Genomic DNA, 24,000 nt, shown 5'->3' with positions numbered 1-24,000 from the left:
AATGGAAAATAGAAGAAGAAAAAAAGAAAGGCAAAAGCACAGGAGCACTGACAGGAAGAAGAAAGAAGAGCAAATATTGAAAGCACTCAAAAGGAGAGAAAGACAGGAAAAAGAGGAGGACTAAAAAAAAGTGAAAATAACTCATGTCAGAAGAGGGGAGAGTTTTGCAAATCCAGTTAAAGATAAAATTGTCGAAAATTTTGTGTAAGGGGGCCCCATGTCTTTGTTCACCCTGGGGCCCCAAATGGCTACATCCGCCACTGGACAGAGCAGCAGCTAAAGCAGAACTTCAGGTTTCACTGGAACCTGTTTGGAGATCAGCTGGACCTTTGCTCCCATTCTTTTTTTTTCAAAACCAAAAATAACAACATCATAAATTCAACCCTTCATTTTATTTCCAGAACAGAGTGTGCAAAATGAAAACAGTTCCTCTCTGTGCAGAACTCCAAAACCTTTTTAACTAGTTCTCGACTGTTTTACTTTTACTGGAAAACTTTAGATTCACTTAAGAAATTTAGGAGAAAACAAAATAATTTTCCTTTTCTAGAAATCAGTGGGACTGTAACAGAGCTGTGTTGTTTTAGTTGTTTTGTGGTTTTTTTTTTACTGTCCTGAATGCAAGGGGCTGAAAGGACCTGCTGGTATCAGCTCTACACATATGCTGAAGGCCTGTCATGTGTGCAGCTCAGATTAGATTAGAGCAGCTCTTCCCCCTCGTCAAAAGGAGTCAGCTGAAGAGGTTCATCCATCCGGTCAGTAGGCCTCCTGCCTTTCTTTGATTGAACCATCAGGGCTGTCCATCTGGACACCGCTACAAAGTGACCAAATGGAAAAACAAGTGGGATAAATTTTTGTAATTTACAAAGACATTTAGGCTTTGTAAGGACCTGCAATTTAGTCTTATCTCATTGGTTAACCACCGTTGTTCAGTTTGTGCGAAGTAAGTGTCCTACAGACACCAGGTCGACCTGAATAGCCTGGTCATCATTCTCGAGTCTCTGCAACACGGGTTTGATGCTCCTCTTAGCTCAAGGCTGGCTGCTAACGGGCTTAAATAAAGATCAACCAACAACTCAGACTGAACCAAAGTCCTGCTGGGCCTCATGTAGAACCAGGGAAAAACAAACACAAAGCTTGTTTCTGTTGCATTGATTTGAACACTTTTGTTGTGACAAGAGTCTGGCAGAAACACGGTGAAACAAGCCTTCTCTGTGGGGGAACCAGCAGGGAAAATCAATGGGTTATCATGACTGGATGCCTCTGATCTTAACAAGAGACGTCTGTTAAAAGTGGATCTTCACCCATATCCTGTGATTTATGCTGTGCTCGGTGGGGGAGGGGGTGTTAATCAATAACACGACTTTGAAGAAGAAAAATATTTTATAAATCATTTCTCAGAGAAGCAGCTTAAGGCCATAAATGGTCACGCCCAAATGTTTTCTGATCTTCAGCTGAAACAAAACCAATTCACCAGAATCCAGCAGGGCACCTGGGAGGTTCAGAGCTGGACCGATCCAGAATCAGGCAGGATGCTCACACACAGACAGGTGCTGTTGTCAGGCAGCAAAAGCAGAACTCAAAGGGGGGTAGTCTCTCTGGTAGCAGACGTGAGGCCCCACACTCTTCTGCTCTTTGTTCAACCCATATTTAGACTTACAGCTTTTATTAACCTGTCATGTTTCTGTATAGATTTTAAAGACTGTCCATAAGGAACATTACCAACTCTGCATTTGCCTCAGTACATCCTAAGCTGATGTCTAACCCTATTGGCTGATGCTGAGTGGAGTTCAAGTTGCATGGGGCTCTATGGGACGGGGGGCCGGCTGTACATTGAATCACAATACAGCGGACCCTTATAACGCAGTTAACCTTTCACTGCCTTGCAGTTTTGCGGATTTTTGCTTTGTGCATTTTTGCATGCTTTTTATCTTTTTTTTTTACTGCACATTGTTTCCTCCGCCTAAAGGTACAAAGGTTTGGATTTTGAGAGTGTTTAAACAAGAGAGAAAAGTATGAAAATGTCTGAGAAAAATGTATAAAGTGTGTAGAGAGGGGTTTTACAGTCCTAAAGCTTCGTAGTGGTGCGCTGACAGTTTGAAATTGTTCCTCTCAATATTAAAAAAATACACAAATCTGTAAAATGTGCAGTAATATTTGTAAACATGACATCAAACCATCAAAACATGAAAGAGTTTTGCTCTATGCAGAGGTAACCTAAAGAAAGGTAAGACTGTTTTTCAGATGTATGTAATAGTTTTTATTAGACTGATTGATCAAAGTGGGGCACCTGAATGTTTCTCCTTACAAAAGCACAGCTAGAACACAGAACACTGATCATTTGTCTCTAACAGCACCACCAAAAAAACAAACAAACAAAAAAACCCAAATAGACAACAAGCTGTGCGGCGCGCTGCTTCAGGAGTTCGGTTCGGTTTGCTGAGATCCAGCACCCCCTCTCCCGCCCCCGCTCGCTGCTAACAACACTTTAAGACTTTTATAACCAAGGGAAACCCCAGATGTGTACTCACCTACGTAATGCTTTTACTCCTAGCCGAGGACATTTTTAGACATAACTTTTATGTAAACATCATGATGTCTGGTTTGCTGTAGCTTGTTCAAACAGCGGCCAGCTCCGGACTCTGATTGGTTCTTTTCTCGTCTAGCCCTGCCTGTTCCATTTGCTGATTGGTTTCAATTCAATTCAATTCAAGTTTATTTATATAGCGCCAAATCACGATAAGAGTCGTCTCAAGGCACTTCACATAATAAACATTCCAATTCAGGTCAGTTCAGTAGGCCAATCAGAAATAAAGTTTCCTATATAAGGAACCCAGCAAATTGCATCAAGTCACTGACTAGTGTCAGTGACTTGATGCAATCCTCATACTAAGCAAGCATATAGCAACAGTGGAGAGGAAAAACTCCCTTTTAACAGGAAGAAACCTCCAGAGAATCCTGGCTCAGTATTAGCAGCCATCCTCCACGACTCACTGGGGATCGAGAAGACAGAGCAGGCGCGCACACACACACACACACACACACACACACACACACACACACACACACACACACACACACACACACACACGCACGCACGCACGCACGCACGCACACACACACACACACACACACACACACAGAAAGACAAGTAATGTGTCTATTGTTATATTGTGATGTCTTAGTAAATATTCTATTTGGTGAAAGATAAACTTTATTGTATTTATCCTAGTGGATCTATAATTAAACGGGTAAACTAGTAGTAGCACATCCAACGTCAAGGAAAGCAAAAAGTTATTATCAGGAGAGGGAGAATGTTTAAGTGGTTAGCCGCAGTGTGCTAGATGATGGCCCCCTCCATGAGGCCACCACAGCTCAGCAGAACATCGTTGTAGCTTCTTCTGGGGAGAAAAACACTTAGAGAGAAAATAAAGTTAACAGCTGAAATTGCAGAAAATAGTACAGTTAAAGAGCAGACTGTAGAAGAAAGTAGTAGAGTGTGGAAAGTGGTCAGTGTGTCCTCCAGCAGTCTAAGCCTATAGCAGCATAACTACAGATATAACTCACGATAATCTATCCTATTTAGATGGAGGCATGTTGGAGGCAGGGCAAGGGAGAGCCGTCTTTACTGACTGTACACTCCACCTCCCTCTACTCCCCCACTTGTCCAGATTTAGGCTAACATCAGATTTTAACCATAGGCCCTATCAAATAAAAATGTTTTAAGCCTAGTCTTAAAAGTAGACAAAGTGTCTGCCTCACGGACTAAGGCTGGGAGCTGGTTCCACAGGAGAGGAGCATGATAACTAAAAGATCTGCCTCCCATCCTAATTTTAGATATTCTGGGAACCACCAGTAAACCTGCAGTCTGAGAGCGAAGTGCTCGGTTAGGAACGTATGGAACAATCAGATCACTGATGTATGATGGAGCTTGATTACTAAGAGCTTTATATGTGAGAAGAAGGATCTTAAAATCTATTCTGAATTTAACAGGTAGCCAATGTAGGGAAGCTGACAGGAGGGATATGATCTCTCTTTTTAATTCTCATCAGAACTCTAGCTGCAGCATTTTGGACAAGCTGAAGATTTTAACTACATTCTGTGGACTTCCTGAGAGTAATGAATTACAGTAATCCAGTCTTGATGTAATAAATGCATGAACTAGTTTTTCAGCATCACTCCTGGAAAGGATGCTTCTAATCTTAGCAATATTCCAAAGGTGGAAAAAGAAAATCCTACAAACCTGTTTAACTTGGGATTTGAAAGGCATGTTCTGGTCAAAGATAACACCAAGGTTCCTTATTTTGTTCTCGGAGATTAATGTAATGCCATTCAGGTCAGATGATTGGCTAAGCAATTTCCTTTTCTGGATGTCTGGTCCAAAGATGAGAACTTCCGTCTTGTCTTGATTTAAAAGCAAAAAGTTTAGAGTCATCCAATTTTTTATGTCATCAAGACAAGCCTGTAATCTACCCAACCGATGAGGTTCATCAGGGTTAATGGATAAATATAACTGAGTATCGTCAGCATAACAGTGGAAGTTTATCCCATGCTTTCTAATGATTTTACCAATTGGGAGCATATATATAGTAAAAACAATTGGTCCAAGCACTGAACCCTGTGGTACTCCACAAGTAACCCTGGAGTATGAAGACAATTTGTCATGTACATTTACAAAATGAAATCCTTTCCTTTTCCGATCTCCCATCTTTTCCGTTTTCTGATTGGATTTTCGTTTCTGTCAGTTTTTGTTGTCGTCTCTTCCCACTGTGCAAAGACACTTCGCAGCAACGTCTGTGCCAGGTCATTTTTGCACGACTGTGATGCCAGATGACTTTTTTTCATCACTTCTCCTGCATGTGCTGTACTGACATCCGTAGGACGTTCAGAATAGGGCTAATTCTGGTAGAAATCAGGTCGTTGTGGATGAAACCTATGAAATTATGAAATCCTGCAGCATTATCACTTGTACTGCTTGGTGCGCATACAGAATGACAAACAAACCCCACACACACACAGCCCCACCCCCCGACTGAAATGTATTAAAAGAATTACTGTATGGTGTTACATAATTGGCCTTACTGGTGTATCAATTTTGACAGGCCGGCAGCAATTAGTGATTACTGAGCAGACATATATACTGCAGAGACACTCCTACATAATGTTTCACAGTGGATGCGATGGCAGTCCTGGATGACTATGCTAATGGCAGGATCCGGATGAAGAGAGTGTTCGGAGATCACACAGATTTCCAGCACATGATGACGACTGGCTGATCAGCAGATTTAGATTCCCCTCCTTAACTTCTGTGCTGAGCTGAGCCCTGTGTTTGATCTGCATTAATAAAGGCTTAAACGTTACCAGTCTCCACTGCATGGTCAGTGTCTCCCTACTTCTCTGGCACAATGCCGTGCACAGCATCGACGGCGTCAGCAACGCTGTGCCACTCCGTGGATTTTCTCTTATATTTTTTGCTACTGTTGTAACCTCCAAAAGGCACTTCCTTTCATTTTTCCGCTTCACCCACAAGTACCTCAATTTCTTCTTCAGTGAAATTGCGCTTCCTCGATCTGCGGTCACCAACGTTACTGGCTTATGTATACGCATGAGATCTACAAGGCACTTTGCATTGACCATTTATGGCAGTAAGTGGGCGTGGTGAGGGCGGGATGTGACTAAAATGCAGCTGAGAAACATTGTCGTTAGTCTCCGATTTATGAAGCAGAGATTGCGTGCAGCTGTGCGTACTCCATGTTTGATAGATCAGAAACCTGCTTGGCGTGAGTAAATTTTTTTTGCTGAGCTTATGTACGGTTTTAGTAAAGATTCTACGCAATGATTGAAAAATGAGACCCCTGGATATGATGTCACTACAATGTGTCTTTGAACGTTGAGCAAAAATATTTTTAATGGTATTTTCGAACCAGCTGCGCAGCGGTTAGAGCTGTTGCCTTGTAGCAAGGTCCTAGGTTCGCTTCCCAGCCTGGGATCTTTCTGCTTGGAGTTTGCATGTTCTCCCTGTGCATGCGTGGGTTCTCTCCGGGTACTCCGGCTTCCTCCCACAGTCCAAAAACATGACTGTTAGGTTGATTAGTCTGTCTAAATTGTCCTTAGGTGTGAGTGTGTGATTGTCCTGTGTGTCTCTGTGTTGCCCTGTGATGGACTGGCACTCTGTCCAGGGTGTACCCCGCCTGATTGCCCGTTGACCGCTGGAGATAGGCACCAGGCAGCGCCCCCCCCCCCCCCCCCCCCCCCCCCCCGCATGGACAAGCGGGTTCAGAAAATGGATGGATGGTATTTTCGCACCCGTTTTAGACATCCCCATGAACTTCAAAACAGTTACCCAACCCAAGGTCCACATGTTTCACGTTATACTGACATCCAAGTGGGGTCATAGTTAGACGTCCAAATAATGGACCTGATTTGCACGTCCAGCAAACGTCTAGAATTGTTCTAGACTGACGGATTCAATATAGACCTTATCTGCAAGTGCATGCAATGGTGGTTGTTTGGTGGGTTATTTGTCAACAAAAATGTCGGTCAATATTTGTTATAATTTACTCTTTATTGACATTGTGTTGAAAAAAGTCTTTAAACTTTGGTCGTTTTGTAAAAACACCATCATGTTAGCATCAGCTAAACCCGTTTCATAAAACTCTAAATGAGGTGCTTCATGAGTGCATTGCCACCACTGCCTGATGGTTCAGAGATAAATCTGAGTCTGTTGCAGACCTGTGAGCCTCTCCACAGGGAAGAAAAATGAAGGACAAAAACATCAGTCCAGCTGCTTGTCAGCTGTTGCTGACAGGAAGGAGAAGCTGCTGGAGGCTGAAACACACTCCAACAAAACACTTGTTCGTTAAAATCTTATTTATTCATCATGATGTACAAAAACAATGCTTGAAATTTCGATGTGAAAAACAGTTCTGGACATTGTGGTTTGACCCTCAGAGGTTGCAGTAGTGTTGGGTCCACAAGGAGTGGATAAACGGTCAGCTCCCAGCTGAGTGTTTCGTACACCGACATCTTTTTACTCTTTTCAGGTTTCTTTACAAAAATAAGGTTATTTTGCTTTCATGTCAACCATTAAAACAGGGTTACAAAATGAGATGAACATCAGTTATTGCACAAACTTGATTACCCACAAGCAGATCATCAGTACCAAGGAAAAACAAAGAGCGTGTCTGTTCTGATGTTGACAGACGGGTGAAGACGCAGCTACCTTGCTCTGTGTCTGTCTGGAAGAAAATGAGAAGTAGAGTCTGCTGCAGGCGAGAGCATCTGGCATGGCAACCAGAATCAATACAGCGCACTAACAAATGAACAGAACCAAATCAGTGGATCACAGTCAGCCCCCGGGGTAAGCAGACACCAGGGTTTCCATGGTGATGGTCGCATATTGCTGTGAAACATCATCAAGCCACTTACATATTAGTGTGTGTGAGAGAAGTGCCTGCATGCGTATGAGGAGAAAACCAGCTCCAGAAACGCGGTGATGATTGCTTATTTCCACCGGTTAGACAGGAGGAGGCACTTGAACAAGTCCATGTTTCGTCTCAGAGCCACCGTTCTTCAGACAGACACCATCAGCGTGAGCGTAAAGGAACAAACGTCGTTCAAGTGTTAAATAATAAAACATGACCAACAGAAAGAAAATCAGCTTTTAAATCATCACAGACACACACGAACAAGTCCAACATCTCTTTAAAGAAGAGAACAGTCAACAGGCACAGATCAGTTAAGACATTAAAACATGATTTTATATTACACGAATAACATTAAATATATTAATCTGTACATTTCTGAGCTCAGATCAGGAAACAAATAAAGCTCACTTTAGATAGAAAGCGGAAGAAGCTGCAGAAGGTACAGGCCCAACATGGTGACCCCCCATCTTTGATGCTTTTGGTACATTCACATGATAAAAACAAACATGCAACTGTCATGCAAAGCCACAGAGAAACCAGGCTAGTGCTGGGTTCTGGCTTCTCCCACGTCTGAGGCAAGTTTAAAAAAAAACAATCAATGTTTTTCTGTCAATAAGCAGAAAATGCTGACGAGCCTGGAGCTTTACGCAAGACATGACTTATAAAATGTATTACTTATGATGTTATGAGTCGTATCAGTAATCAAACACCCAGACCTATCACATCTATTAGATTTTTCTGTCCATTTTTCACCTTAATAAATATTTTGCATTTTTTTCTTCATAATAAACATTTTTAGATGAATATCTGAGAAAAAAAAACTTAATTGATTTGAATGGTTGAATGTACTGGTTAACTGGGTTAGTCACACACAACTGGTGAACTCTTCGAACCAGTACCTAACTGGGCTGGGACTGTTGGTGACAGACGGTAAGTCGTTCACGACCGAGTTTCTAAAACACGATTGTGAAGGTGTTCAGACGGCTGAGCTGTCGTGTTGATGGAGTTTAAACGTTTTTAAGAAAGCCTGAAAAGGTCGTTGTGCGAGCCTGGCGTCTCCCTCTAACCCGTCTACTTGTACAAACCATAAAGTGCAAAAATATGAAACAACTTTGGGAGCTGATGACCAAGATGTGGATTAAATTAGAAACAGAGATGATTTGAACGTGTTTTAATCATGTCCAGTATGCCTCGTCTCACCTATCAATTCAGTGTGACTCAGCATTTTATCTTCTTACGTTTGTGCCACCAACAGTCCAGAGAGAAGGTTCCGTTACGATTTACTAGCATCTGGTTAGGCATCCACGTTCATCTTCACCCTTCCTCAGACCAAAGTCTATATTTAGATTTGAAAAGATCCCGTCACGTTGACGTGTCTGTGTGCGTTTCTACACATCTGCTGCATGTGGCCAGAGGCTGTAGCTACAGAACAAAAGGAGCGTCGTCAGATCAAAGGGCGACCGGTGTCTCCAACGCTGCTGCAGGCTGAAATCTCACTGAGGTGACAAGCATGCAGAGAAGAAAATACTACGGAACACACCTGCCTCCTTCCCAGTTTCACACTCGTTAGTGGGATGAACTGGTTTCCAGTTGAGCTCAGACCTTCTGATTTGTCAGAACTAGAAGAAAATCACTAAAGTAAAAGAGCTGAATGTGAAAGAAAGTAAAAAAGTCCCAAAGAATGAATTTAACTGCTAGCCTCGTCTTCATCTACTCACGTTTCTCACGCACGCACACACACACACACACACACGCGCGCACGCACGCACGCACACACACACACAGACTACAATATTCTATCTTGTCATCATGACAGAACTTCATCGCTGAAGTGGAAGACTTGATCAAACACACAAAGCTTGATTCCAAATCTAAGCAGGAGAGACAAACATCCCTTTTTAACAGTTCAGTTTTGGACCAGACCGACACTTTCCTCTCTGGGACCCCAAAGGTGAATGGAGAGCAGTGCCTCGCATCCTCTGGGGCATCTGGTTGTGTTAGTGCACGGCTCCTGGAGGATGCACAGGCTGGGTGGAGGCGAAGGAGGAGTTGTTGGGAGGAGGTAGCGGAGCAGAGGACGAGAGGTGAGAAGGCTGGTGTGGCAGAAGAACTCTTTCCACAAATAAATATGGATACTTTTGCCCTGAGGAGTTTTGCATGTTTGTGGATTTCGGACTTAAAACGCCTCCGTGCACCCAATACCTCCTCCGTTTCCCCTCCCCCGCTCCCCCCACCCGCTCTTCATCCCCAGCTTCCTCTCACTGGGACTTCTCGTCGGACTCCGATGGGTTGTGTTCACGAGGCAGCGACAAACCCTTGTGGCGGTCCCACAGCTTGTGGAGCTCAGTGGCTTCGGTTTCGCTGCTGCTGGTGCCGCTGTCCCTGAAACTGGCCAGAGGCGGACGCACCTTCACACCTTTCACCGTCACCGAGCCCTCGATGGCTTTACGGAGCTGGAAAAGGAATGAGGAAACTGTTGGAGAATGTACTAACACACCCCAAAAGAACTTATTCTAAGGATCTTTACACCTCTGTTGTGAGATGTGGTGCTGTTTCACAGATTTATGTAAACCAGTTATCCGTGGCTATCGTCTGTCCCAAACATCTGACCATGACTGTAGCTTTAATAACCCATAAATAACAGCATCAGTGTAACTTTTCTGCTCAAATAAACTGAACTAAAATGAAAAACAAGTAAAACCATCTGGATCAGAGAGGCGGGGACACAGCAGCACCTCCGTGTGACGGCATGCTGCTTCTTTAGTCAGCAAGTCAAAGCAAACAACAACAACAACAACAACAGCACACAAACTGGAATGTCAGGAGCTGCAGCCTAATGCGGCTCTGCCCCCAGCAGCAATCATCGCTCCGTTTTCTGGCTGATTCACAGACAGTGAGTGGTTTCCAGTTTGTGAGGCAGGAGAGAGACGGATGTGGGCAAAGAGCAGAGGAATCGCTTTTCTTATCAGCTGATTCTGACATCAGACACTTAAAGGGTTAAAGACACAGCATGTACATAAAGTTTCTTCTCACCTCCTTGAGGGAAACCACTCCAATGAGGCGTCCGATGCTGGTGACGTAGGCGTGGTCAAGGCCCAGCAGGGAGAAGATGGTGTGAGTCTGCAGGAAGGTGGAAGTTGGGATTATTTAGAGCAGACTCAGAGTCGGCTCTGGTAGGAAACCGAGCTCATTTGGGGACACGCACCACTGACTTTCATTAGACAACACTTCATTCTCAGTGTATTCATTCAGCTAATTAGCTAAATTGGATACTTTGGAGAACCATGTGTCATGTTTTCCAGAATCTTCTTGATTAGAAAGTAAAACACAGAGTGAGCAGCTAAACATTTAATACTGAAGTTGTGCAGCTATACCAGTTAGAAGAAAGCTTTTATGATCTCAGTCTTACAGCCTGAAGAGATGTTTCAGCGAAACATTTCTACTGGAGAAAATCTCAAGGATCTCAGTAAAAACCAGAAGGTTCAGACGTGATGCGGAGGATGAGACAAATATCTGGAATAAGAGATGTTGTTAAATCATTTATTGTTAGTTGAATGATGTTGGTGTCAGAGGCGACAGGTCCAGAAGGGAAACCTGAGAGGAGGCAACCTGGAGGCGTCCTAATCCTGATCCCAAAACCTCAGAGCAGCATCTAGAGCAGCAGCTATAATCTGAGCTCCCCCGAATGATGATCTAATCTCTAATCTGAGCCCAGTCAGATAATCTCATCAGATTGTCTCCAGGATCCTGAGCTTGTGGTTGAGATCCAAACTTCAGGACCATACCCAAGGGTGGAAATGAAGATGAACTTTGTCTTTCAGCTCAGATCAACCTGAGCAATGTTCTCAGCTGCAGATGAACTAAACCTTAAGATACTCGAGTTCCCGCAATTGAGACAAAGACTCACTCCAAAGCTGGAGGGAGAATTCCATATTTTTCCAGTCAAGAGCCAGGGCCTCTGATTTGGAGAAACTCACTCTCACACATTCAGTTGTGAACCACCTCGAGCAGTCTGCAGGAGCTTAATGACAGTGGTTCCCAACCCTTTGTGACTTGTGGACCTCCTGAGCCATTTTCTCTTAGTCCCGTAAAGTAAAACGTACAACTGATGATTGAACAAAAATCATCTCCTTAATGCCGAACCACATCTCACTTCTTGTCGGGCTCCGGTGAAGTCTAACTTTAACAAGCCTCATGCAGGGCCCAAAAGAATAGACTCCATGTGGAAACTTTCTGGAGCTCTGCTTCCGGATCTGCACCACAGCTGGTGTAAACGCTCTGGTTGGGCTCTTGATTTCTGATCCATGTGAACCTGGACCATTCTCTCAGTTGCAGCTGCAGCCCTGCTTTGTTTTGTCTTCATAGCGTTTCTAAAACCCGGTCCTCAGCTCGCCCCGGTCCTACAGGTTTTAGGTGTTTTTCCTGCTGCCACACACTTGCTCTAAATGAATGAGTGATTAACGGGTTTCTGCAGCACTTGATGTCCTCCTGAGAAAATGCAGATATGTAAATCAGGCAGGCTGAAGCAGAGACATGGAAAACATGCAGGACAGGGGGGTGCTTGATAAAAGCTGGTTTATTATTCATCTAGAAATGGGCCATGTGGCCTATAGAGCTCTGGGAGTTGACGTCACTTCTCCCGGCATGCAACAGTTCAAATCGAAACAGCGCCATGTTGGCAGGTAGAAGCTGGCAGCTGGACTATTTGTTATTGTCAGAAAACTCAATCAAACGGGAAATATGGTAGATTCCTGTTGTGCCCCAGGATGCAGAACAGACAAGGACGACATAAGGAATGAGCCATCTACAGGATTCCCCAAGATCCGGAGCGCCGCAAACGTTGGATCATTGTAATAAAACGCACTAGTGACCGGGCTAAAATGAAACTGTGGGATCCCGAGAGTAAAGGTTTTCATTAATGCAGCGACCACTTCATATCAGGTACTTAAACCAACGTTTCCTCAACTGTGTGTGGTATTTATTTTAAATGCTTTTATTACGATTCTTAGTGGGCTTCCTAAACTTATTTTGGCGTGGCTTTTTCTGTCTTATTACTCATAGCAACAAGTAAACATCACGTAAAACGTTGCCTCGTGATTTCTGCGTGCTGCCGTTTACGTGTTTTATGATCACAGCAATTAACCGGCTAAGCTGTATTTAATTTTTAAGCAATGGTTGATCAATTGTCAGATCACACATAAAAAGCACTTTGGATTGCTATTATCTGTCTCACCGAGACAGATCTCAGACAGATTCTGAGACGCTCCTGACTTACAAATTTATTTTATTCACAGAAAAAAATCAGACTAGTGATTTCTCTTGGCGTTCAGTTTATACATTCAAACAGCATAGCACTCTATTTAAACTACTTACATGTAAATCTGTTATTTGTCCATCCATTTTCATCCGCGTATCCGGAGTCGGGTTACGGGGGCAGTAGCGTCGAGAGTCCCAGACTTCCCTCTCCCCAGCCGCCTGAGGCAGCTCCTCCGGGTAAATCCCAAGGGGTTCCCCGGCTAGGTCCGGGAAGAAGTCCGCTCCGACAGCTTCTGGCGTTTTTAAAAAGTATCCCAGGGGCACGGTAAGGGTCGGAGATGTTTAGTCTATTTAATTTCTGACTATATAAAACGATTTCTTCGGTTTTAAAGTGTGAAGTAAACTCCGACGAAGTAAAATCCAAGCCGATCCCGTTCACGTTCATGTTAACGATCCGTGTTTGTTTAGCTTCTTTTACCTGCCAATATGGCGTCTACTAACTGAGAGTCACGTGGGGTCCAGAGCTCTATAATCTACATCACATATAATATATAGACGTATTCTGTTCTTCTGTTTATTTATGCCAAAATTACTGCTTTTGAATAGTCTCACATATGAATAGCAGCAAACCAAATACTTCTACTCTACTCCAAGACACCATTACTTGGGATCCCTCTGCACCACGAGATCCAACTTCCAGCTCTTCTCCTGACCAATTTTCATCTTGGTCAGAGGTTGTGGTACGTGGCCGTAGGAGAGCCCCTGTGGTTGATCCCAACTCCCCACCTGACCTCAGTCTTTCAAACCACTTCTCTCCACTTGCTGAGGAACAACCAGCTGATTCCTCTTAGCCCTCCTCTTCCCTCCCAACCATCTGATCCCACCCAGCAGGAGCCTGTAGTCCGGAAGAAGCAACCTCAGCAGTCTCTTCCCCCCAGACCTCAATCTCTGATGCCCGACGCAAAATACTAAAGGATGCTGTGCATCAACACACCTGGACCTCCTGCCCTGGCTCAGGTGAGCTCCTCCACGCCAAACCCTCCACCTCAAACCCTCCAGTTCCACAACACCACAGGAACCCAACCCCAGAATTCTCCACTACTGCACGGGAACACAAATCAGGAGCCGTCTACACCCCGTCCACTGTTTCATCTACCACTTTGCTGGTAGGTGATTCAATAATCGGGAACGTCCGCTTTTTTTAACGTCATGACGAGATGTTTTCCATCAGCCACCATACCTGCTCTCCTGGATTAATTTCCTGGTCTGCTGTACTCCATCCCAGCTTCAGTTAAAAGAGTGATCATTCATGTGGGATCGAACGATGTTACACGCCGGGAGTCTGTCATCATTCAACAGCATTTTAACCATCTCTTTGACGTTCTGAAGAGCAGTGGAATGTCTGTTTTCATCTTTGGCCCGATCCCCACAGTTTCTCATGGATATGGACGTTTTAGCCGTCTGCTCTCTCTCCACTCCTGGCTTCAGACTGCTTGCAGGTCCCACAGTTTTGGTTTCATCGATAATTTTAACCTGTTTTGGAACCGTTTCTCCTTTTTCAGGTGAGATGGTAATCACCCTAACCGACATGGCTCAAGCATGCTAATCGCTAACATCCGGTATGCTGTGCAGTCCCATAGATATATATCTATGGTGGATTCCCTTCCACAGACATGACGGTTTACATCCCAGAGATCATCACCTTCTTCGGCCTTTGCTCAAACCTCCGCTTCAAATAACATCACTCCAGTCCTCCCATGATGCAACAGTCTTCTGCGTGTCTTCCAAAGGTCACAATTCCCAAAATGTTGTCTTCTGCTGACAAACCCAAAAGTTTCCCTGTTCCAGTTCATTTATCAACCAGCAAAGACATAAACTGTATTCATGGCTGGAGAACCCAGAACACCAGATGTTTACGAGCCATCCCTCTCCAACAGGTTAAGAAGACAAATGTTCTCCAGGATTCGGTTCAGTGTACCCTGTTAAATGCCTGCTCCATCTCAAACAAATCCTTTATTTTAAATGAGCTGTTTATCAGAGAAAAGTTGGACTATTTATTTCTTACAGGGACGTGGCAGCAAAATGGCTATTTTGTACATTTCAATGAAATATGTCCACCAAACTGCTCTGTGTTTACCACACCACGCCCGAAACGTCGTGGTGGAGGTCTTGCTGTGGTCTTTAAGGACAAACATGTCTGTAATCTGGTGAAAAATGGCCCTTTTACAACTTTTGAATGTCAGGTCATCAAAGCAGGGTTACAACATGTACAGTATTTCACTGTATTTTAATCTACTGACCTCCTGGTCCAGCTGGCCCTTTTCTCTCTGAATTAGCAGATTTTCTATCAACAATGATCAAACAAGAAAAAGTTTTAATCCTTGGTGATTTTAACAATCCTAATTGTAGCACAGCAGTGGAGTTCATGTCTATTGTGGAGTCTTTTAACTAAGAGCAGCACGTTTGAGGCTCCACACACTAAATGGGCCACACTAGATCTTGTTTTTTCTTTGGGACTAAAAATCAATCATTTAGATGTTGAAGAGGTTCATGCTAGTGACCACAGCTGCATTTTCTTTAATGTCCTATCTAATGTTGCATCTGTCTCTCACAACCTAAAATCAAAGCCGTATCATTAATCAGTCAGCAGTGGATGGATTTTCTAGATTATTTGACAGCAGCTCAGTTCAAGGTGATGATCCAAGCTTGTTCATCCATTCATTGGATAAACAATGCTGCAGTATCTTAGATAAAGTAGCTCCTGTTAAGCAGGTTACTTTTTCTAGCAAGAGAAAAAGTCCCTGGATTAATCGAAACATTTACAGTCTCAGAAGGACATGCCGCAGAGCCGAGACGTTGGAAGTCAACTGGATTAGAAAGCCACAGGCTGCACTTTAAAGAACTGATAACATCTCTGAACGAGACGGTGAAAACTTCCAGGGCCACTTAACTTTGCTCAGCTGATTGCTGTAAACAAAAATAAGTCTAAAGTCCTGTTTGACACCATAAACCAGATTGTTTCACCTCATGCCCCTCTTATGCCAGTTTACTCAAGGTCTGACTGTAGCAGCTTTCTAGCATTCTTTGAGAACAAAATCACATCAGGGCAAGTTTTTCACCCACATCTACTTCCTACCCCCCCCCCCCCCATCCAACCCCTCCCTCTCAATCATGGTCTGTCTTTACTCCTGCTTTACTCCTGTAGATTTCCAGGACATTTGCCTCATTCAGATACACATGAAACCAACCTCATGCCCTGCTGATTTAATTTCTACTACCTTGTTAATCAGGATGTTTGACCTAATTGGCCCATGCATTGTAGATTTTATTAATGTATCCCTACAATCTGGCTCTGTACCATCTGTTATTGAACCTATCCTTACAAAACCAAGTTTGGACACATCTCAGCCTAAATATTACAGGCCCATTTCTAAATGACCCTTTATCTCTAAAATATTGGAAAAGGTTGTGGCAGATCAACTGATTACTTTTCTGGAACTACACAACAATTTTGATGAATTCCAGTCTGGTTTTCGGAAAAAGCGCTCAACAGAAACAGCTTTGCTTAAAGTTTACAGCGACATCATGATGGCTGCAGACAATGGGGAATTCACAGTGTTAGTATTGTTGGATCTTTCTGCAGCTTTTGACTCTGTTGATTACAACACCTTAATTAACAGACTTGGTGACTCGGTGGGGATCTCTGGAATTGCTCTAAACTGGTTTAGATCGTACCTTTCTAACAGAAGTTATAGAGTCTTTATAGACCAAATCATGTCAGATTCTACTGATCTGTTCTGTGGGGTACCCCAAGGCTCTGTTTTGGGTCCACTGTTGTTTCTGCTGTACATACACCCTCTTGGACAGCTACTTGATTCTTTTCATAATGTTTCTTACCACCTATATGCAGATGATATTCAGCTGTACTGCTCCTTTAAGGATTCTGAGTTCTGTAAACTGTCTGAATTACTAGAGTGTCTGTCAGCTATCACCAGCTGGCTAGAAGATAACTTCCTTCAGTTAAACTCTGAAAAGACTGAATGTCTGATCATTGCCCCTGAGAGCATGGTTCCCCTGATTAGTCTAAAACTTGGTCATTTATCCTCTTCCGTCAAGATGAACTTAAGGAATTTGGGTGTTATTTTTGACCAATCAATGTCTCTTGAAGGTCACTCAAAAACGTTGGTCCGAAACAGTTTTTATCATTTAAGAAATATCTCCAAACTGCAATGGTTGGTGTCAAAACATGAACTTGAAATGGTTCTCCATGCCTTTATCTCCTCCCGTCTAGTTTACTGTAACACATTCTTCACATGCTTTAACAAAAAAGCCCTTGACCGCCTTCAGTTGGTCCAGAACTCTGCAGCGAGGCTCCTAACTGGAACAAACAGAAGAGCTTGCATCACTCCTATTCTGTTGTCTCTGCACTGGTTACCCTTTAACTTTAGAATCCTGATTATAACTTTCAACGCTCTACATGGTCAACCTCCTCCCTACATTACTGAACTGTTAAAGTCTTATGCTCCAACCCGAAACCTCAGGTCCACCCACCAGAAAATTCTAGAAGTTCCAAAGACCAGATATAAAAGTCGAGGTGATTGCTCCTTCCAGACTGTTGCACCCCGACTCTGGAATGATCTTCCTTTATCCTTATGCAGCATTGCCAGTCTGGACACTTTTAAAAAACAGCTAAAAACCCTTTTATTTAAAGCTGTTTTTACCTAAATCTTTTATTTTCTTATTTTTTAAATCAAATTTTTAATCTTTCATCTGTTTATGAAATTTTATAATTTTATGACTTTTATTATTTCTTATGTTAATCTAATTCTGTTTTGAGAGCATTTTGATTTTATGATGTTAACTTATTTACTTTGTTTTATTTTGTTTTGATCTACGTGAAGCACTTTGTGATTTTATGTCTGTGATAAGTGCTATATAAATAAAATTTACTTACTTACTACTTACTAAAATGTATAGAAAACCATTTACTTACGGATACGGATGTTTGACGTTCAGAAAGTTAGAACTTATTTCTCAGCATTAATTGAGGAGAATAAGCATAATCCTAAATTTCTTTTCAGTACAGTTGCTAAACTTACACAGAGTCATAGCTCTGAGCCATCTATTCCCTTAGCCCTCAGCAGCAATGACTTCATGGGATTTTTTACAAGTAAAATTAATTCTATTAGAAACAAAATCTTTAACATTCTCCCTAATGCGATTTCTTCTTCCTCAGTAAGTGAGGCAGCTTCAGAGGTGACTGTAGAACCTCATCTGTGCTTGAACCGTTTTGATCCTGTTGAGCTTTCAGAGTTATCAAAAATATTAGCTTCATCTAAACCTTCAACTTGCATTTTGGATCCAATCCCAACCAAATTATTCAAAGAAGCATTTCCTTTGGTCACTGCTCCCATTCTAGATATAATCAATCTATCCTTAGTGAATGGATATGTACCACAGGATTTTAAGGTTACTGTAATCAAACCTTCACTTAAGAAGCCTTCTCTGGATCCAGATGACCCAATGAATTATAGACCAATATCTAACCTTCCATTTTTATTCAAAGTCCTGGAGAAAATAGTGGCATCCAAGTATGTCAGCATTTAAACACTAATGCTCTGTTTGAGGAATTTCAGTCTGGTTTTAGAGAGTATCACAGCACTGAAACTGCATTAGTGAGAGTTACAAATGATATTCTCAAGTCTTCAGATAAGAATCTTGTGTCTGTTCTAGTCTTGTTAGATCTCAGTGCTGCCTTTGACACAGTTGATCACAATGTTCTTTTAGAAAGACTTGAACATGTTGTAGGGATCAAAGGAACAGCGTTAGGCTAATTTAATTTCTACCTGTCTGACAGATTTCATTTTGTAAATGTACGTGACAAATCGTCTTCATACTCCAGGGATACTTGTGGAGTACCACAGGGTTCAGAGCTTGGACCAATTCTTTTTACTATATATATGCTCCCAATTGGTAAAATCATTAGACAGCATGGGATAAACTTCCACTGTTATGCTGACGATACTCAGCTATATTTATCCATTAACCCTGATGAACCTAATCGGTTGGGTAGATTACAGGCTTGTCTTGAGGACATAAAAAATTGGATGACTCTAAACTTTTTGCTTTTAAATCAAGACAAGACGGAAGTTCTCATCTTTGGACCAGAAATCCAGAAAAGGAAATTGCTTAGCCAGTCACCTGACCTGAATGGCATTACATTAATCTCCGAGAAGAAAGTAAGGAACCTTGGTGTTATCTTTGATCAGGACATGGCATTCAAATCCCAGGTTAAACAGGTTTGTAGGATTTCCTTTTTCCACCTTCGGAATATTGCTAAGATTAGAAGCATCCTTTCCAGGTGTGATGCTGAAAAACTAGTTCATGCATTTATTACATCAAGACTGGATTACTGTAATTCATTACTCTCAGGAAGTCCACAGAATGTAGTTAAACGTCTTCAGCTTGTCCAAAATGCTGCAGCTAGAGTTCTGATGAGAATTAAAAAGAGAGATCATATATCTCCTGTCTTGGCTTCCCTACACTGGCTACCTGTTAAATTCAGAATAGATTTTAAGATCCTCCTTCTCACATATAAAGCTCTTAGTAATCAAGCTCCATCATACATCAGTGATCTGATTGTTCCATATGTTCCTAACCGAGCACTTTGCTCTCAGACTGCAGGTCTACTGGTGGTTCCCAGAATATCTAAAATTAGGATGGGAGGCAGATCTTTTAGTTATCATGCTCCTCTCCTGTGGAACCAGCTCCCAGCCTTAGTCCATGAGGCAGACACTTTTCTCTCCAGAAGAAGCTACAACGACGTTCTGCTGAGCTGTGGTGGCCTCATGGAGGGGGCCATCGTGTAACACACTGCTGCTAACTACTTAAACATTCTCCCTCTCCTGATAAAAACTTTTTGCTTTCCTTGACATTGGACGTGTTACTGCTAGTTTACCCATTTAATTAGAGATTCACTAGGATAAATACAATAAAGTTTATCTCACCAAATAGAATATTTACTAAGACATCACAATAGAACTGTAGACACATTATTGTGTGTGCGTGTGTGTGTGTGTGTGTGTGTGTGTGTGTGTGTGTGTGTGTGTGTGTGTGTGTGTGTGTGTGTGTGTGTGTGTGTGTGTGTGTGTGTGTGTCTGCCTGCTCTGTCTTCTCGATCCCCAGTGAGTCGTGGAGGATGACTGCTCATACTGAGCCAGGATTCTCTGGAGGTTTCTTCCTGTTAAAAGGGAGTTTTCCTCTCCACTGTCGCTGCATGCTTGCTTAGTATGAGGATTGCTGTAAAGTCACTGACACTAGTCAGTGACTTGATGCAATTTGCTGGGTTCCTTATATAGGAAACATTATTTCTGATTGGCTTAATGAACTGACCTGAAATGGAATGTTTATTATGTGAAGTGCCTTGAGACGACTCTTGTCGTGATTTGGCGCTATATAAATAAACTTGAATTGAATTGAATTGAACGAATAAAAAATACAAAGCCTTTCAAGTAGTTTTTATTTTGTGTTATGATTGATACTTCGAACAAAGCAACACAAAAATCCTCATGAAGTGAATAAAGATGAAGATATTTTAATAAAATTCAAGCTAAATGTGATGAAAACACAAACTTAAAAATAGTCTGAACTGAAGTAAAAGGTCTGTATTTGATATAGCGCCTTCTAGAGTCCTAGAACCACTCAAGGCGCTTTACAACACAATCAGTCATTCACCCATTCACACACACATTCACACGCTGGTAGTGATGAGCTACGTAGCTACAGCTGGCCTTTGAATTCATTTAATCATAGAAGTCAGGTTGGGCTTCAGTAGTAAACAGCTGCAGGTAAAATGATGCTGTGCTGCATTTCTAGTTGACAACATTTAACGAGGTTGGAGGTTTATTCCTTTTCCTCTAACTCTGGCTGAACGTCGCTCGGGGTTATTAGAGGTCAGACCCGCATCGGCCTCACAGTTGCAAATGGTCATTTGTTCAAACTAAATCACTGGAGATGTCCAGAAGTTGTGTGTTTATTGTGTGTTAAAAAAACAGCATTTAAGGGAATTAGTGTCAACGAGTTATTAAAGCAGATACGAGTTATTCACTGAGGAGGTATCTCTGTTCAACATCAGCACAACCAACCTCACCCTGTCTTCTCTACAAGTACTCCTTAAGCCACGCTACAGCAGCCTCTAGTCCAAAGCTGACGCAGCTCGACAAAATTCATGCACAGTGACGGTTGGCCTGAATAGATAATTGACAATATGATATTAACCATATACTACTGTGTATTACTATATTTGAGTATTCATTAAGAATATCACACCCCAGCACAATGTTTTTTCGTTACCAGGTCGAGTGTTGTCATTATCTGGGTAATGAAATATAATTTTTTCCGCGCACCCCCTGTAAGGCTGTCACTGACCACTAGGGGTATGCGAACCCCTGGTTGGGAATCATTGCTTTATGACACCAACAGGACCAGCAGCCCAGAGGAGAACCAGATACATCATCTCAGTGACTGCATATTAGGAACCTGTGCATCACAAACTGGATGAAAGATCAGGGGTGAGGAGCTTAGAGCTGACTGTCCAGAGAGCAGACAGCCCTTAGATGTCCCTCAGGTGCTTGATGCAACCACACCACCCACTTACAGTATTCCCCAAAGGTGTGAACCATCTCCAGATCTCCCAAGCAGACAAGGCCTGAATACCAGAACTCCCACGAACCACTGAGCATCTCCAACACCGAGGGTGAAGATCGGATCCACTGTTCCACGGCTAATCCTCCTGAACTGGAGGTTAGATCATCAGCCAGAGCCACCTTTTCTGAGTGTGAAGCCCTGATAGTTAGGAAACATTTCCTGGTACTCCTTTTTGACAACTGGGACCTGAGGACTAATTCATCACTTGAAATGTACTTGGTTATTTTGTGCTAGAACTATGTTTCTGACCCAGATCTGTTCTGTTTTCACTTGACCTGATTAGGTGTGCTCTATAAACTAACTCCTCTACGGGGATCAAATGAGTTTCACTCAGTAAAAAGTGAAATACGGTGAATCTCGTGACAAGGAAAAGACTTCTGTAACTTTTGTGCTGGATCAGAAGGATTTCCGCACTGATGCCAGCTGCACTTTTGCTCTAGATCATAGTGAGACTTTCTCCTTTTGGGACGTAGAAAATTGATCCCACAGCATCAAGCAGACAAAGATGCGCTGAGAAAGAAATGATTTTTAGGCATTTTTAAGCCGCAGTGAGCTGTGATATAGTTAGTCAACGACGTCTCCGTTCCTCAGGGAGTTGTAGCAGCACTGTGAGTATCAGCTCCTGCTGAATAATATCCATTGATTGATGGTGCTGCAGGGAAAAATTTCTAAATCAGCTGATCAGCAGAACAGTCATAAGGAACATCCAAAGTGGCGTCGCTGGAGTGCAGTTTATTCCACATAAATCATATGACAATAGTTTACTATATTGGGAAGCAGCTTCTGATTTGATTAGTATTGCTAATGAAAAAAGCCGTAGTGACATAGAAATAAACTGATTATTATTGTTGGTACACCTGAAAATGGAAAAAATGAGAATATGGTGCAAAAGTCCATTAATGTAATTAATCCTTCTTAGACTGCGAGACTGGCTAAAGGCTCAGGAACCCTTTGCAGATGTTCTGGATTCATATAGTGTGACATTTTGAGTCTAGAATATTGAACCTTTTCACTATATTCTAATTGTCTGAGATTCTGAATGTGGGGGGTTCATCAGCTGTAAGCCTTCATCATCACAGTTATAACCAATATAGGCTGAAATATCCAGCTTTGCATGGAATGAGTCAATAGCCCGTTTTACAAGACACACCGTGCAAATCAATGTAATATTACCACAAGAGTGTGTCCTTTTTTGCAGCATTCATGCTGCCTTCCTTGGTAGTAATAATGCTGCAACTGTCAGTCTCATAAACGACGGTTGCACCTTGGCTCGACAGAGGGAGGTGTCATGATCACGTTGGGAGTTACTTCCGAGCTCCGAGCAACTACATTGAAAATGAAAGTAAACACGGACAAGAAGTTTCACTTTTGTCAACAGAAGCAGCTGAGATGATAAACTGAAGCGATGCAGAGCTCCAGGAGCTTCTCTCCATTGGAGCTGGAGGTCAGACCACCAGAATCTGCACAGGGACACCTTAAGGAGCGGCTTGTCAAAGAAACGAAACGATCGCAGCTTCAACCGCAGTGAACAGCAAGGTATGTCCAAGATAAACGGAAGTCCACGGGGGTGCAGAGACCGCCCTCATACCCACTTTATGCCGCCATCACGTCACTGTTTGTAAAAAGGACACGATTGCGCCACATTACCGCCACACTCTGACCACTTATAATGACCCAAGGCTCCCTGATGCCGCCACAGCGTTGCAGCTAATTGAAGGCATTGTTTTGTAAAAACAGCTTACTTCATTTATTAGTTTTACCTTTTAAAGGCATATTTCAGTGTAAATCTCTTTTAAAATCTTATTTCTGATTAAAATTGGTCACTCTGAGTTTTTCATACAGGCTGAACATGAAAATAGTCTCCTACACCTAGGGCTGCAACAACAAATCTATAAAATTGATTACAATCAATGAAGAAATGCGTTGCCAACGCATTTCGTCACCGATTTGTTGTGTTCTGCAACTTTTCTTCGTGTCGTGCAAACTTTATGTAACAGTCAATGTGCGCAGCTCATCTGTAGACGGCAGCAGAGCAGACCGAGGCACATCAGAACGAGAGAAGATGTATGTCGCACATGCAATGAAAAAAAAACTCAAGTGTGCAATAAACTACTTTTAGACGTGTGTCATGATCATGCCCTGATGTCTGTGTTTTCCTGTCTCCCTGCAGCAGCAGTAATCTAGCTGATTAATTCCACCTGTGCTGCTCCCTATTTAAGCACCTGGCTCCTGCTGCTCAGTGCAATATCACCTGCTGCCCTGTCGCAGTCTTTTGAACGTTTGAACCTGTCGGCCTGCCTGTTGCCCGACCTCAGCTTGTCTGACCACAGAACCTGCCTATTGCCCTAGTCCCAGCCTGAACCGGAGTAATCACCTTAATCGGTAGCCCTCACCACTGAACACCGCTGCTGTTTTCAGGAGGTCAGTTACTCTTCATATTAAGGCATCTGAATCATCTCCCCCGCTGACTGTTTTCGGTCTCCCAGGCCACGCCGTCCGGAACTGACTCCAGCGGGTCTCGATCGTTATATCAAGTCCTTAAATAAACATTTAAAACGTTCTCTGTGTGGCTGTTGTTGGATCTGGCTGATCGTTACTAGGTCTGACCATGACA

The 24,000-nt window shown here is 42.7% G+C and overlaps 1 protein-coding gene across 10 annotated transcripts in view; it reads right to left on the bottom strand.

Moving 5' to 3' along the window:
• Positions 1 to 6,849: 6,849 nt before the first annotated feature.
• Positions 6,850 to 24,000, bottom strand: part of clcn2c (chloride channel 2c) — a 360,814-nt gene continuing 343,663 nt past the window's right edge. For all 10 annotated transcript variants that reach the window (XM_070543366.1, XM_070543362.1, XM_070543363.1 and 7 more), the window contains 2 exons: positions 10,458 to 10,544; positions 6,850 to 9,877 (listed from right to left, as the gene is read on the bottom strand). In XM_070543366.1, the coding sequence (XP_070399467.1) occupies positions 9,683 to 9,877; positions 10,458 to 10,544 (282 nt within the window). In that variant the 3' untranslated portion in view covers positions 6,850 to 9,682. The remainder of the gene's footprint in view (positions 9,878 to 10,457; positions 10,545 to 24,000) is intronic.

This window comes from Nothobranchius furzeri, chromosome 13 (assembly GCF_043380555.1).
Source record: "Nothobranchius furzeri strain GRZ-AD chromosome 13, NfurGRZ-RIMD1, whole genome shotgun sequence".
NCBI lineage: Eukaryota > Metazoa > Chordata > Actinopteri > Cyprinodontiformes > Nothobranchiidae > Nothobranchius > Nothobranchius furzeri.
The sequence above is the reverse complement of the archived record's forward strand: the minus strand, read 5'-3'. Positions and strand labels throughout refer to the sequence as shown.